At 38.0% G+C, this 16,939-nt stretch overlaps 1 protein-coding gene across 1 annotated transcript in view; it reads left to right on the top strand.

The window, feature by feature from the left end:
- The window catches only part of LAMA2 (laminin subunit alpha 2), a 790,327-nt gene that overhangs the window by 457,036 nt on the left and 316,352 nt on the right, over window positions 1-16,939 (top strand). The window contains exons 13-14 of the mRNA XM_078155150.1: window positions 1,332-1,433; window positions 3,758-3,969. Of these exons, the coding sequence (XP_078011276.1) occupies window positions 1,332-1,433; window positions 3,758-3,969 (314 nt within the window). The remainder of the gene's footprint in view (window positions 1-1,331; window positions 1,434-3,757; window positions 3,970-16,939) is intronic.

The raw sequence follows: 16,939 nt of genomic DNA, 5'->3' as shown, positions 1-16,939 counted from the left end.
ACAGTCACTTCTCTGATAGGAAATTCCAAAACTCAATCTGTTGAATAACAAGAGAGCAAGAAGACCTGTGTTCTGTTTCTTAGCATTTAACTTATTTCAACAATTCTCTGACTCCAGAGAAAATAACACATTTTGTATGTGTATCATGATTAGAATTGTTCAGTAGAGTCCACATAAAGAAATTATTTTCATCCACATTTCTAACTTCCTCAATCTTCTTTTCTCAAAATGACTTTTTCTTGAAATGGTGAAATATTTTAAAAGAAAATGCAAATGTTTTCATAAGCTATTTCCTCACCTTTGTACAAAGCTATGATAATAACTAGTGTTTATACAGCACTTTAAGGTTGGCAAAACACTTTACAAATATTATCTCATTTTACCCTCACAACAACCCTGAGAGACAAGTACTATTGTTATCCTATTTTACAGATGGGGAAACTGAGGCAGTTAGTGATTAAGTGACTTGCTAGAGTCTGAGGTCATAATTGAACTCAGGTTTTCCTGACTCCAGATCCAGTGTTCTATCAGTTGTGGCACCTAACTATACAGAATCACAGATTTACAATTGGAAGGGACCTTGGGGATATCTAATCCAACCCTCTTATTTTATGAATGAGGAAACTAGGACCCACAGAGGTATAATGACTCACCCAAAGTCACACAAATGGTAAATAATGGGTTTGAATCCTAACGATTGTGTGTCTGCAGTAATTCCTAAGTCCAACATCAATATAGTGCTGGAGTATAGCTGGGGGTACTGGGTACCAGGCTGCCTAAGGAAGAGTAGACTAATCTGCTTGGGAACCCAGCAGGTCAAGGGTCCTATGCCTTCCAGCAGAAATATCCGGCTCAAGAGTTGTCACTGCCCTTCCAACCTAGGCAAAATCGGGATACTTAGTCTTAATTTTTTTTTAATTTGCAGTTTCATGTGCAATCATTTTTTAAAAAATTATACTATGTTATAGAAATGCTTTATTCCATAAATTTAAAATAAATAAAATAAAAACAATGACCTATACTTCCCACACCTGTTGTTGTTGAGTCATTTTATGAAGAGCTCTTCGTGACCCCATTTGGGGTTTTCTTGGCAAAGACACAGGAGTGGTTTGTCATTTCCTTCTCTAGCTCATTTTACAGATGAGGAAACTGAGGCAAATAGCATGAAGTGACTTACCCAGGGTCACACAGCTAGTACATGTCCAGGAATAGATTTGACGGGAAGATGATTCTTCCTGATTCCAGTCCCAACGCTATCTGCTGTGCCACCTAGCACCTCCTTTGCTCATAGCAAGCATTTAATAAATGCTTTATTCTTTCATTTCTTGCAGGTGACAGCAGCTGGAGGACAATTGAAATTTACTATTTCTTATGACCTCATAGGAGAGGAAGAAGATCGAGAAAATGTATTGCAGTTCATGATCATCTTAGAGGTAAAGATACTGAGTGCCATTGAGGCAGTATAACTGTTTTCCGCCTATCAGCTCATTTAGTAGTTTAGGCAATTCTGTTAGGTTAACTGTAACTTGGTCAACTTGATATAAGGTTGCAAACTAACAAGAAATCACATCCTTGGTGAAAGTTGTTTTTCCCCCTTTATTATATCTCTATGACAGACCTAAGATGCTAGGCAGAATGATAAGGTCCCCCTTGTAACAGAAGATCTTTAGGCGAAGACATGCAGCAGTTGACAAATTATAGGCATTAAAACTCTATGACAGGATTTTTTTTTTGTGAGAACTTAAGTGTTAGTTACAGTGTCTGGGCAAATTCTAATTTGAATAATGATATTCTTCCCCTCTAACTTCTTCTTTTGGTTCTTGCTGTTTGGTCCCTTCACTTTCTGGTCTGAACTGTGCTAGGCTTGACCATTGGGATGAGGGCAAAGATTTGACTGCTAAAATTTTTAACTGCGTGTGATGAATGTAGGTAGACCAATGCAGTCTCCAAAGATTAAGTCATTTGTGGGCTTATACATGACTGCTCTGGTGCCAGCTTGAACCAGCTAATTATTAAATTTTCAGTGTAAGCACTTATTCCTTAAAAAATCACCATAAGTCAGGGCTTGATTTACTGTTTTGTTGATTATCTAGACTTAAGGAATTGCTATGAAATATTAATAATGCAAAGTTAATTTAAAAGTTATCATGTGTATGTTTTTTCTAGTTGTTAAACATTTACCAGCACATCACTGGACTTAGATATCCCCAGCTCTCCTGTACATAGAGGATTCAGAGCTGAAGAACACTTTATAGGTTATCTCCAAACCTTCTCTTTATAGATAAGGAAACTTAAGTAAAGAGAGGTAAAGTAACTTGTCCAACCTAGGTCACTTGCCCATCCGAGCTCCTCTGATTACAAATGCAACACTTTCCCATTACATCAAATTACCTCAATATACCTTCCCTCTTCTGCCCCAACATATATTCAGACACAGTCTTAAAGTTATAGGATCATGGATGATCAAAGATGTGAAGCTTCTAGGGATGTCAGAAGCCATCAGGTCCGCACTCCTTATTTTGTAGCTGAGGAAATAAAAAGACTGAGGAATTTAAGTGACTTGTCCAATGTCACCCAGCTACTGGAGATCTGAACTGGGATTTGAATCCAGGCCTTCTGACTCCAGAACCAATGCTTTTTCAACTGTACCAAACTGTCTACATATACAAGGTAATAAGTGGTGACTTGGGACCATGATTCTTAAGACTTTTTTTTTCTAGGCCCATTTGTACTGTGGGATGGTGGAAAAAGCAATGGATGAGAAATCGAGAGAGCTGGTTCCTCTACTTGGCTCTGCTATGGGTTAGCTGTTTGAAATTGGGCAAATTGTTCCACCTCTTTGGGCCTGTTTTCTCATCTCTAACATGTGGAAGTTAGATTTAGATAACTTCTGAGGGCCTTTCTAGCTCTGAATTTCTAGGTTTCCATGAAAATGTTCTCTTTACTACTCTTCCTTGACTTCCTTTGAGATAAAAGGAGCTCTTTAGATGTAAGATATTGAAATGATGGTTTATTAATATATTAAAAAGAGATATGCCTAAATTAATTAGTCAAAGTATTTTTTCTTGTTATGATGCCCTTAACATACTGTGAACAATGGACTCTCAGTGATTCTCTAGATTTTCCCTAAAGAAAGTCATTATGACCTGTCCCCCTTTCCACACCATGAAAGTAGGAAGATCTGAAGGATATATTTTGTGAATGCTTGTTTGAAAACAAGCTAACTTCCTACTCAACTCCTATGAATGAAGCTAGTTCTCTATGTTTGGCATTCACATAGGGCAGCAATAGCCTGTATAATCAAAAATTAAATGCTTTGGAATTACTTTCACCTCCCCCCTTCAACATATGCATCAGTCTTTGTTATTATGTGTTGCTTAGGCTAACATCAAACTTATTTTAATATTCATTGCACATGTACCAATTAACGGTAGGGGAGAAAGACAAGATGTCTATTGAGTAAATATGGAAAAACCATTCTGGGATGAATATACATGAAGTGGAATATAGGGTTAGAGGTGGAATGGATCATGGGAGTAATTTTTTTTTTCGTTTATAGATGAGGCCTAGAGAGGTCAAGCCCATTTTCCAAAGGTTGTAAGTGGCAAAGCTGGGATCTGAGTCCAGGTCCTCTGACTCCAACCTAGTATTCCCTCCACTAGACCACAAATGAAATTATTCTTAAGCTGTCTGTATGAGTCAATGATGTTTTTTGCCATTCTCTACTCTAGGTTTATTCTTGCATGTATTTTTTTAGGGAAATGGTTTTCGAATCAGCACAGCCCAGGAAGAAATCTACCTGTCACCATCTGAAGAGTATACTCATGTTGTGTTGCTCAGTTCAGAATTATTTAATGTGCATGGCACTGGATCTCGAGTCAGTAGAAAGGAATTTATGACCGTCCTGGCAAATATAAAGAGACTTCTCATACAAGCCACATACATCCTTGGGATGGATGCCATCTTCAGGTAAAAGCAGAAACTACATTTTATAGCCCTGCCATGGGGTACTATTTTATGTGGAAGCTGTCCTTAAACATTGGATCAGTGGGGCCCTTCAGGACTTGTTTTATATGTCCACGTGTGATTATGAAATATTTTTAAGTGGTGTATGGGATTGCAGGATTGTGCTTCTGTTAAACTTTTTTTTTAAGGTAACCTCCTAGAATTATTTCTCCTTTGTATATTAAATTTGTAATGCTCATAGCTCCTTCTCATTCCCTTGGAATCCACCAATAGTGGATTCCTAGACTGAGAAATATTATATTGGGAAACAAGGTCTTTCTATAGGATGCATTCATATGGTGTGAGAGTCACTGGTGCCATGGGGCATATTTATGTTTAGTGGTCTATAAATTGTATTTTGCCATTTACCAGGTCAAAAGCTTCTGCCTAGTAGCTTATAGTCCACAGTGAGAAATAGAAGATTTTCTAATTTTTAATTTTCTAATCCTCTCATGAAAATGTAAGAATGCTATACCATTTGACTGTTTCTATTTAAGAAGAACTTTCTGCCTTCTGTGAGAAATCTCTATAAAGTATGATTGGCTTTGCTTTCCAGCTTTAGAATGATGACATTTTTGTTGCAAAATTTTGAACTTGAACTGAGTCCTAATTGGATCTCTTCCCCCATACCCACTTGGCTTTTAGTAAATGTGAAAAGATCTAATGGCATGCAGTGGATAGAGCACCAGCCCTGAAGTCAGGAGGACCTGAGTTCAAATCCAGCCTCAGACCCAACACTTAACACTTACTAGCTGTGTGACCTTGGGCAAGCCACTTAACCCCAATTGCCTAAAAGCCAAAAAAAAAAAAAAGATCTAACGGCCACTCTGTGTTCTAAATCAAGGCAAACCACATAATCAGTGATGGCCAAAAGCTGACACTTCATCCTCTCTGTATATGAAAATCACACAATAACTTTACTGTGTTTCTAATACTTATTCTTTTGTAAGAGACTTTCCTGATATCATTTCCCTGCATATACTTCCTGGGTTTCCCTTTCATTTGTAATATTTCTGCTAATCCAGATCATCAGTCTGCTCTTCCTAAGAAGAGAATTCAAATTCATTGGTAAGACAACTCCCAGTGAACTGTTCCTTCATAGGTGGTTGTATTAAGAACTTGGCAAGAGGATGAAAAGAAACACTTATGAATTAATGCTGTGTTTCCCTTTTAGACAATAGAGAATATTAGCATTTCTTGGTCATACAAAGGAGAATCTTCCAGGTTCAAAAATGAATGCCAAGTATATAGACAAAAAGTGGGTGTGGGGTGTAGGGAGATCACTTAAAATTTTTTGTCAGACAACACTTAAAAATCATGGATTTCTTTGAAGCCGTCGCCAGTCTCCCCATTAGGTGAATAGCATGCTCACCAAACTTGGTTATACAAGGTAGCCCTTGGAGACAAGCCAGATAAGATGACTCCTTTGCGTCACTCCTGTTACTGACTGGAACCTCTGGGGCGCCAGTTATAAAAATGGAACACCAAGTTTTGAAACTGCTACCCACTTGAGGTGAGCTGAGAAGCAGCCTGGCTCCCATTGTGGCAGACTTGTTATATTTTATTTATCTCTGATCTGCTGGGCGAATTGAGTCATATTTGTAAAATATCACTTGAAGTGATTGCAGCTTCTCCTGCACAGTAGGCTTCTGACTTGCTGCAGAGTTCTGTGAAAACACAAATAAATGAGAAGAGCTCAACAAGAATTAGGGTACCTGTGAACCCTGCCTCTAAACCTCTACCCTAGAAATGCACTTGTATTCCTCCCGATATAATCATTAGCTAAACTAGTGAAACCAACATATAACATTCATAGGAGTGTTTCCTCCTTGTACTATTAGGCACCTAGGATGTTTGTAATGTCTATCTACCTCTCTGACATTTTTCATTCTTATGCCACTCCAGAATATTAACCCCAGGCAGAAAGCTTAACTGGTTTCATCCATACTTTCTTAACTTGTAAAATGAAAACAACTCTTCATTCTCATGTTAACAGTAGAAGAGCTTAACTAGCCTGTATTACTTCTTCCTTATCCCTTGGAAATAACATTTACCTTTGAGTCTTACAATGTCACTCATGCCTGGTTAGTTAAAAAGCATAGATAGAGCCCCTCCTGTTTTGGAGATGCTGTAGTTTTGCTTTCTCTTAGTCTCATGCTGATCTTCACTGTTTGAAAATAACTACAAAATGGTTTCAAATAAGAAACCTCAAAAATGGTAAACTAGCTTATAGAATCATAAATCTAGGATTTATACTGTAAGGGAAAAGGGAGGGGGAGAGGCAAGAAGAAAGAAAGCACTTATTGTGTGTCAAGCACTGTGCTAAATGCTTTACAGATAACATCACATTTGATCCTTACAGCAACCCTGGGAGGTAAGTACTACACTTATCCCTTCCACATCTCAGGGGGTTAGGGGAAAGGCACACTGCTCCGCCCCCACCTCCAACCTGGAAAATCTGGGTAAAAAAAAGTTGGCCATCCCTTTGTGCCAGAGAAGAAGTCGGAATTCTTTTTTTTATAGGGTGTTTACAGTACCTCATTGTAAAATTTGGGTTAAATATTTGGTCATAGGCTCAGTGTTGTCTGCAACTTCCACAAAACTCTCCCAAAATTCCCCTTTAATCTCTTATGCCAACCCATGCTATATTGAAACCATGATGAGGAAAGTCACTATGTGGAAGTGATAACCCTATTTCCTACATTTATACATTTTAGGAAACTAAGGCAAGCAGAGGTTAAGTGATTTCCCCATGGTATCACAGTTGGTAAAAGGTTGAGGTCAGAGTTGAACTCAGGTTTTCTTCACTTCAGGTCCAGCACCCTATACTCTTCACCCCCTCTTTTGTAAATAAGGAAACTGAGACCCAGTAAGGTTAAGTGGTTTTTCCAAGGTCACACAGCTAGCAAAGGGTGGAGACCAGGATTTGACCTGAGGTCTTTTGTCTCCAGAACTCTTTCTTCTGTTGTACCACATTGCCTTAATATGATTTTGTATGAGTACAAAAGTGAGCTTCATAGGACACAGATTTTTCTTACAAGTTTTTATTCAATAGATGTTATTCAAACAAAATAGACACCATTCATTCATTCATTTATTCCACAAGCATATAAGTCCCTATTATGTGCTATAAATTGTGCCAGGCACCAAGATAGAGCCTGGTACATACATACAGTGACAAAAATGAAACAATTTCTTGTCCTTCAGGAGCTTACTTTTTTTTTTATTGAAGGAGAGGGAAAAGAAAAACATGTAAACAAATAAAAAATAATTAGGGGAGGAGGCACTAACAAATGAAGAACGGCCTTATGTAGTAGCTGATATTTGGTCTGAACTTTGAAGGAAAGTGAAAAAGAAGTTGGAGAGAAGATGGAGTAAAGATAGAATGGGGAAGTAGGTGTGACAGCCATGTATAAAGCAATGGAGTTAAGAGCAAGGTTGTCCTATAGGATGAACCAGCAAGGAAAGCTATTTTGGTTGAAGCTTAGAGTGCCTGAAGAGGAGTAAAATACAACAAGCCTAAATGGTTAGCCACCATATCATCGTGTTAGTAAATACTCTAACAGAATTATCTCAAAAGGTAAGAGTATAAAGAAAAACTTTCCCTGTTTTGTAGAATAGAGGCTTTTCTTCAACTACTTTTGATCACAAAGTTAGCTTCAAATCTTCAAGGACATGGACTGGACTGTCTTTTGCCTTTCTTTGTATTTCCAGTGCTTTGCACTTTAAAAATGCTTTTGATTGACTGACTGACTTCTACCACCATTAACAGTGATAACACTCATGTATACTTATGATGACTAAGATCAAAAGGAAGTTAGTCACCTGGATCATTTGAATAGTTGGTCATGGTAGGTTTTTCTTTTATTTCTTTGAGGAAATACAAAAGTAAAATTGACATTGTAGTTTGGAATTGTTCCAAAAACCCTCCAAAGAGGTTGGTTTTTTTTAAATTCATTTGACTTGTCCTAGAATAAATGGTTTTATAAATGTATGTGTGTTTGTGCAGATCTGCAAATGAGCGTGGGAATGCGCATTGGTACAGATAGCCTGTATTTGTCTGAAACTTCTAATCCGGACATATGTTGTGTCTACAAATGACAAGATTTGATACAATGCCCAATATTTTTAATATCTATGTATAATGAAGAGATCTGAGACTAGGAATAGCAGTTTGATGATGCTACTTCTGTATCTTTTTGGAATACATTAAGCCCTTAAGTGTGTGGTGACCCAGTTTAATTACAACAATTAAAGCCATTTTATATTTTTCAAACTGTAGAAAGAAATTGAACTTTCAAATCCTATTCTCATATGAATATTTCCAGATGTGTTCTTGTAGCTGAACATTTTTCTTAATACAGGATTGGATTTCAGTTAATGTGAGTAGGAAAAAGCATCAAACTAAAAATGCCCTGGGAGCCTAAAGGAAAAGCTTTCTTCTTATTGAGAAAAATATGCCCACTTACCCTTCCATTCCTTTCATAATGCAATAAAATCACAATTGGTTCAAGATTATGTACCTTGAACAACAGTAATATGCAGAGAAAATATAACTAGAAAAGGATCTTTAAGTCGGCCCAAACTGGCTAGGAGTGTTCATTATAAAGAGCCTAACATCCCACAATACACCCAACAGACCTTTCAAAGTAAGAATCAGTGTAAGAAAAATAAGCCCACCAGTTCACTGTAAGTATGAGAAACATTGGTGAGACACTGTTAAATTTATTGAACGAGACTGGAACTGTTAAGCGTCAACCTAGCAGTCACATGGAGTGGTTGGATAGAGCACTGTCAATTCTGACATAAATTACCAGATTATCTATGACCTCAGATAAGTCAAAATATTCTAGTATCTCCAAAAGTTTAGGTTTGTTGAGGAAGTAATTTGCTTGCATCAGGTCAATGAATGCAGACAAGCATGCTGTTCAGTATTGGTCCTTATATTTTGGTGCACTATGCTGGCAATTAATGATGCGCTTTAAGGAAGGTCATATTATCTAGATAATTTCCATCATTCTCTTAATAGTGGCAACATATTCTGATTAGAGTGTTTACACTAATCTGTTCAATCTTGTCTTTGAGAGTGACCCATGTATGAGTTACTAATATTAATATTGATGATCTGAGATTCCACGGTGCAAAAGAGCTAATATGTTGTCACACACTATTACATAGTTATCCTTGGTGTGTATAGCATTACTATTGATTTGTCAAGGTGGTGAAGGATTTTTTTTTTTGGCAATACATTAGTGATATCTTTAGTGAAATGACATGGAATAATAGAAGTGACATGGCTAGTCTTTGGATAAGGAAGAACTGGGTTCAAGTCCTGTGTCTGTCACATATTGGCTATGTGACTATTGGCCAGTCAGGTAGCCTCTCAGTGCCTCTCTTAAACTGTAAATTAGAGATGAGTTGCTGATCTGCATCAGTGGAAAGAGTTCCCCACATAGGGAGTACCTATAGATATGGATCCCACTCACGTCTCTTCACCAAAAAAGTCCACAGAGTTCAGAGAATAGTAAGTGAAAGACAACACTCAGGAGCTCATAGAACAAAATCCTCTCATCTTTTAGGTCTTCTTGACTGACAGCCTTCACTCATTGCTTAGATTTGGGGAATACCCAGGTCATGCTTATACTTTAGAGGTGGGAAATAGATTTGGCAGGTCACAGGAACCTAGGATTTGGAATAAAAATAGACCTTAAGAGATTTTCTAATCTATTTCCTGCATTTTACAGATGAGGAAACAAAGTCCTAGAGAGGTTCAATGACTTGTCCTAGAGGCAACTGGCTGGCTCAGTGGATAAAGTTCTAGGCCTAGAGTAAGGAAAATAGTCACTTCCTAGCTATGTAACCTGTAACCTCTCTCTGTTTTTTCAACTATAAAATGAGGATAGTAATAGCATCTACTTTTCAGGATTGTTGTATCAAATGAGATAACTGAAAAGTGCTTAGCACAATGCCTAGCATATAGGAGTCACTTAACAAATGATTATTTCCTTACTTCCTTGCCCAAGACCACAGAACTATAAACTAGCAAGTACAGGCTTTAAACAGAGTTCATTACTCTGATTCCAACTCATTGCTCCTTCTAGCACCCCACACTGGCTTTAAGTCAATTCTTGACTCACTAAGCAAGAAAACATTTCGATTGTTAAGTTTTCCATTCCCATGAAACAGTATTCATTTTCTATACATTACCATCACTTCCAATACGTGCACTGCAATCTTTCACGATGATCAGTCTTCCATTACTGTTATGATGCAAGCATCTTGAGAGTAGGGATTATTTCATTCTTTATATTTGTATCTTCAGCCCTAGCCTAATTCCTTAGACTAGTAGGCATTTAAATTAGTGTTGATTGACTGACTGATTGTTCCATTTCCTACGTACTTTCTTTCATATCATCACGAAGTTGCTAGGTAGGAAAACATACAGGTTACTTAAAAGTACTTGGGAGAAGTACCAAGTGAACATCATGGAGTCTGATATCCATCGTTCCTTTGGAAAAATTCCTTTTCCAAAGGAAAGCTATTTAGTCTTTTTGCAGTGATATGGTGTTTTATCAAAAAGCTGATTTGACCCAATCTAATAGAAATTTTTCTAAAGTTTTAACACTCCAACTGAATTGGCTTTCCTGTGTTTGGGGACTAGAAAGCAAATATAAGAACCAGACCTCTCCTGCCCCACCTCTTATGATCAATATATGACCTAATTTGCTCAGGAAGTAAGAATCACTCTCATCTCTCCTCAACAACTTACCCTTTACCAAACATAAATATTGCCTTCTTTTACTGTCATACTGTTCCAAAGAAAACTGGGGGGGGGGGGGGCCAGAGCCAAGATGGCAGAGTGAAAGCAGTGACTTGCTTGAGCTCTCCCTCAAAACCCTCCAAACACTCATAAAAAAAAAATGGCTCTAAACAAATTCTAAAGCAGCAGAATACACAAAAAGACAGACTGAAACAAATTTCCAGCCTAAGCCGACCTGGATGATTGATCAGAAAGGTATATCACGCTGGGCTGTGAGAGGAGCACAGTGTGGTATGGGAGCGCAGGCCACAGTGAACATGGAGCAGGACTCACAGGACTGAATCGCAGGCAGCTGTGGAGGTTTCTAGATTCCTCAATCCACATATGCCAAAGACTTAGAAGGTCAGTGGGAAGAGTCTGGTCCTGTGGTGCTGAGAAAGGAGCGTGGCCCTGGGGGGGGAGTTGCCTCCTGAGCTTCGGGCCCACAGACTGAGGGGGAATTGAGTGGCTGATCAGAGAGGGATTGCAGGGATCTCTTGCTTTGCCCATGCTTGGATCTGTGTCACAGTTATGGGCGGCAGTCCTGGGGTGAGGAGGAGTGCTGGCATGGTAGAGCTTGTAGAGGCTGTGGAGAGGAAATTGTCCTCACAGTTCCAGGAGAGAAAGGAGTGCTTGTGGTCACCAATAGACCAGAGTACAGGCCAAGAGAGGAGTAAAAACCTCACCCCTTATCATACCACTTTGGAAGAAATGAACATTTACAGGTCCCTACAAGTATCTCTGAAAACAGCTGTACAAACCCCCGAAGCTTGGGACAGTACATTCTCCACATTGGAAGCAGACTCTTACCTTAACAAGGAGTTTAAAACTCAAGTAATTGGCCAGGATCATGAGCAAGCAGCGTAAAAAGAGTCAGATTATATTATCTTACTTTGGTGATAAAGAAGATCAAAACATACAACCAGAAGAAGACAACAAAGTCAAAGCTCCTACATCCAAAGCCTCCAAGAAAAATATGAATCAGTCCCAGGCCTTGGAAGAGCTCAATAGGGATTTTGAGACACAAGTAAGGGAAGTAGAGAAAAACTGGGAAGAGAAATGAGAGTGATGCAAGAAAATCATGAAAAACAAGTCAACAGCTTGCTAAAGGAGACCCAAAAAAATACTGAAGAAAATAACACCTTAAAAAATAGCCTAAATAACCCAAATGGCAAAAGAGGTCCAAAAAGCCAATGAGGAGAAGAATTCCCTAAAGAGAACAATTGTCCAAATGGAAAAGGAAGTCCAAAAGCTTACTGAAGAAAATACTTCCTTAAAAATTAGAATAGAGCAATTGGAAGATAGTGACTTTATGAGAAATCATGACACTGTAAAACAAATCCAAAAGAATGAAAAATTAGAAAACAATGTGAAATACCTCACTGGAAAAACAACTGACCTGGAAAATAGATCCAGGAGAGAGAATTTTAAAATTATTGGACTATCTGAAAGCCATGATCAAAAAAAGAGCCTAGACATCATCTTTCAAGAAATTATCAAGGAAAACTGCCCTGATATTTTAGAACCAGAGGGCAAAATAGAAATTGAAAAAATCCACCAATCTCCTCCTGAAAGAGATCCCCAAAGGAAAACTCCTAGGAATATTGTAGCCAAATTCCAGAGTTCCCAGGTCAAGGAGAAAATATTACAAGCTGCCAGAAAGAAACAATTCAAGTACTGTGGAAACACAATCAGGATAACACAAGATTTAGCAGCTTCTACATTAAAGGACCACAGGGCATGGAATATAATATTCCAGAGGGCAAAGGAGATAGGATTACAACCAAGAATCACCTATCCCACTGAGTATAATCCTTCAGGGGGAAACAACGGTCATTCAGTGAAATAGAGAATTTTCAAGCATTCTTGATGAAAAGACCAGAGCTGAATAGAAAATGTGACTTTTAAATACAAGACTCAAGTGGAACATGAAGATGTAAACAGGAAAGAGAAATCATAAGAGACTTATTAAATTTGAACTATTTACATTCCTGCATGAAAAGATGATATTTATAACTCATGAGACCTTTGTCAGTATTAGGGTAGTTGGAGGAAAAAAATTATATGTATAGATAGATAGATAGATAGATAGATAGATAGATAGATAGAGGGCACAGGGTGAGTTGAAGATGAAGGGGTGATATCTGGAGAATAAAATTAAGGGATGAGAGAGATTATACAGAGAAGAAGAAAGGGAGAGGTAGAATGGGTAAATTATCTCACAAAAAAAAAAAGAAAAGGCTCTTACAGTGGAGGGAAATGGGGGAAGGTGAGAGTGAATGAGGGAATCTTATTCTCATAGGATTTGGCTTAAGGAGGGAATAACATACACATTCAATTGGGTATGGAAATCTGTCTTACCTCATGGGAAAGTAGGGGGAGAAGGGGACAAGAGAGCAGGGAGATGATAAAGAGGAGGGCAGATTGGGAAAGGGGGTAATCAGAAGCAAATTCTTCTGAGGAGGGACAGGGTCAAAAGAAAGAGAATAAATGGGAGGGCAGGATAGGATTAAGGGAAATAGAGTTAGTTTTTCACAACATGTCTACTATGGTAGTGTTTTGCATAACTGCACATGTATAACCTATATTGAGTTGCTTGCTTTTTCAGTGAGGGTGGGTGGGGAAGGAGGAAGGGAGAAAATTTGAAACCTAAAGTTTTAAAAACATATGTTTAAAAAAATGTTTTCACATGCTACTGGGAAATAAGAAATACAGGAAATGGGGTACAGAAGTCTATCCTGCCCTACAGGAAAATAGAGGGGGAAGGGGATAAGAGAAGGGCGGGGGGAGAGATAGAAGAGAGGACAGACTAGGGGAAGGGATATTCAGAATGCATGCCATCTTGGGGTATAGGGAGAGATGAGACGGGGTGAAAATTTGGAACTCAAAACCTTGTGGAATTAAATATTGAAAACTAAAAATAAATAAATTTATATTTAAAAAAATACAATTTAACATACTCAAAAAAATAAAAAGAAAAAAAGAAAAAAAAAAGAAAATTGTCTCCTCTCCATTTCCATACAGGTGCTTAGCCTTCCTTCTCTAGAACCTTCCTCCCTCAGTCATCACCTCTGCCTCCAATATCTCCAAAACTCTACTCTCTACTACTTCATTAGAAATTTTGCAGATTTCTTGTATCTTGAAAAACAAAACAGCCTTCTACTGACCACACTGCCCTGTCTATTTACTTTGCAGAATCACAGAGACTCTCATCAGCTTCTCAAAGGCTTAGAGCTAGAAGAGAACATAGTGGCCATTTATTCTAACTGCCTCATTTTTTTTTTTCAGATCAGGAAGCTAAGACCAAGAGAGAATGTGAGATCACATAGAAATAAATGTCAAAGCCAATATTCAAACCTAGTACCCCCAACTCCCAAACCACTGGTCTTTTCAGTACACTATATTATATCCAGTTTGCTTCATATTCAAAAGAGAATCCTCTTAACAATTAGTCACACAGTCTGCCCTTGAAAAGCTTTTGTTGTTGAGTCATTTCAGTCATGTCCAACTCTTTGTGACCCAATTTTTGTTGCTGTTGTTGTTATGGTTTTGTTTTGGGCAAAGATACTGGAGTGGTTTGCCATTTCCTTCTCCATCCCATTCTACAAATGAAGAAACAGAAGCAAACAGGATTAAGTTACTTGCCCAAGGTCACATGGCTAGTAAGTGTCTGGGGCCAGATTTGAATTCAAGTCTTCCTGACTCCAGGCCCAGTGCTCTCTCTATCCACTGTGCCACTTGTGGAGATCTCTAGAGGTAGTGAATTTGCTACCTCCCCAAACTGTTCCATTCCACTTTGGCTTAGTCTTAATCATTTGGAAGTTTATATTTTTATCAAGCCAATCTCTGTCACAGCAGGTTCCATCCAATATTTTCACTATAGTTCTTCCCTCTCTCTGGATCCAGGCTGGCAAATCCCTCTTCCATAGAATACCCCTTCAAATACTGGTAATATTTACTCTGTTTCCAAATCCTTTATTCTACAAGCTGAATATCAATTAAAGGTTCTTTTAATTGATATTTATATTAGTATTTTTTCTCCAGTTCCATCAGTATCCTGGCCATCTTCCTCTGGATGGACTCCAGCTTGCCAGTATCTTTCCTAAAGTGTGCATAGAAATAACAATGCCATCTGTGACTTCATTTAGTTTTTCTTTACTACCACTTCACCTCAGTGTCAGATTGAGATGGTTTCTATTACATAGTTGTCAAACATATGGGCCACATGTAGCCTACAATACACCTGAGTGCTGCCCGAACCAGATTAAAATGTAATTGGGAAATATAACAAAATAAATAAAAATTCAGTAAAACATAAATAGTTAATATATGGCTTTCTAAGTCGATATACACCTGTAGGGATCCTTTTGTATGGTTCAGTGGCCCCCATTTCTATTTCAGTTTGACACCGCTGCTCTAGTATACTCTGTGGATAAAATAGCTTGTTTCTCCTTTCATTGATTTTTATCCAAATACTCTTCACCATGCTTCCTCTTCTGGTTCCTATATTTCTTCACACAAGAAAACTAAGACCCAGATAGGGGAAGGAACTTCCCTGAAAATAGCATTCTAGATGGAGAAACTGGGTTTGAATCCATTCATCTTTATAACTCTGCCCTGTGTTTTAAACTGCTCTAACTGGAGAGTAAACAAGTACAAACTAAGCTATTTCTGCCCAGCCTCAGAACATACTTCACTTCCCATCCTGGCTATTTTATCATCCATCATGTAGCCCTGTATGTACCTTCCTACCCAACATACCCTCTCTACCTTCCCACCTATTGCTCTGGGATTGGTAATCATCAATGCCATTGTTATTAGAAAAGGTATGACAAACAACTGTCCTATGATTTTTCTCAATCCCTGTGACTGTCCAGATGAGAATTCCCTTTCCTGACTACTGTTGCTTTAAATTCATCGTTTCTTGAGTCCAGGAAAGGTCCTAGTTTTTATTTGTATTCTCAGCATCTAGCACAGTGCTTTGTGTATAGTAGTATCTAATAAATATTTTTCCAAATTTTTTATTATGAGTTTGACAAACACCAAGAAATACAAATAGTTTCAAAAGCAGAGAACAGGAAAAAACATATTGTACAAGAAACCATGAATCTCTATTATATATAGCTTGTTGGGTTTTTTTAAGGTTTTTTTTTCCATTCACTCATTCAATAAAAATTCATTAAGGACCTACTATGAACAAGGCAAATGCTAGGAACTGGAGATTGGAAGGTGAAAATGAGTAAGTCCCTGTCCTCAAAGAACTTACATATATGCAAATATGATGTTAGGTAATTTGGAGAAAAAGAGAACATTAATAACAAGGGATGGGACTAGGAAAGGTTTAATGGAAGACTTAGCACTTGGGTTGAGCTAGGAAGGAAGATTATGATTCTGAGAGGCAGAGATGAGGACAAAGTACCTTGCTAGCCTGGAAAATTGTCTCTGCAAAGGCCTGAAGCTGGGAGATGGAATGCCAAGTTTAGAGAAATGCCAGCAGTCTAACCAGCTATAACATAGTTTCTGAAGGGGAACTAAATGAAATAAGACTACAAACGTCAGTTGGAGCTGGATTATAGAAGTCCTTACATACTTAACTAAGAATTTATATTTTATTCTCAAGGCATGGAAGCTTCTTGAGTAGAGATGTGGCATGTGCCCTAATAACATCTGTACCTTAGGAAATGATTTGGCAGCTATTTAGAAGGAGGAGTTTGAAAGCAGGGAAGCCAATCAGGAAGTTTAACAATAGTCTGGGGAGAAATTATGACCGCATGAAATACAAGGTTGGTGATTTGAGAGAGAAGGAAATAACAGTGATGATACTGATGACTTGATCATGATGATTGCTGATATATTAGTGCTTAGATAGTGTAGGACTAGAGTACAGGAAAGAGGTTGTGGCTGAACATAAAAATTTGGGATTAATCTGCATTCGGCATTGAAATGATATTTAAATCTGTGCAAGCTAATACGGTCAACAAGGGGAAGAGTATAGACAGAGAAGATGGAATGAGGACAGAGAATTGAAGAAGAACACATGATGATGGAATAAAATAATGAAAATAACTGATCTGATGGCATAAAAAAGCTAAGCAAGAGTCACATCATTAAAGCCAAGGAAAGAGAGTATTAAAA

This window comes from Phascolarctos cinereus, unplaced genomic scaffold (genome assembly GCF_003287225.1).
Source record: "Phascolarctos cinereus isolate Bilbo 61053 unplaced genomic scaffold, phaCin_HiC Scaffold_5;HRSCAF=322, whole genome shotgun sequence".
Classification (NCBI taxonomy): Eukaryota; Metazoa; Chordata; class Mammalia; order Diprotodontia; family Phascolarctidae; genus Phascolarctos; species Phascolarctos cinereus.
Note: the sequence above shows the minus strand (reverse complement) of the source record. Positions and strands in the feature narration are given on the sequence as shown.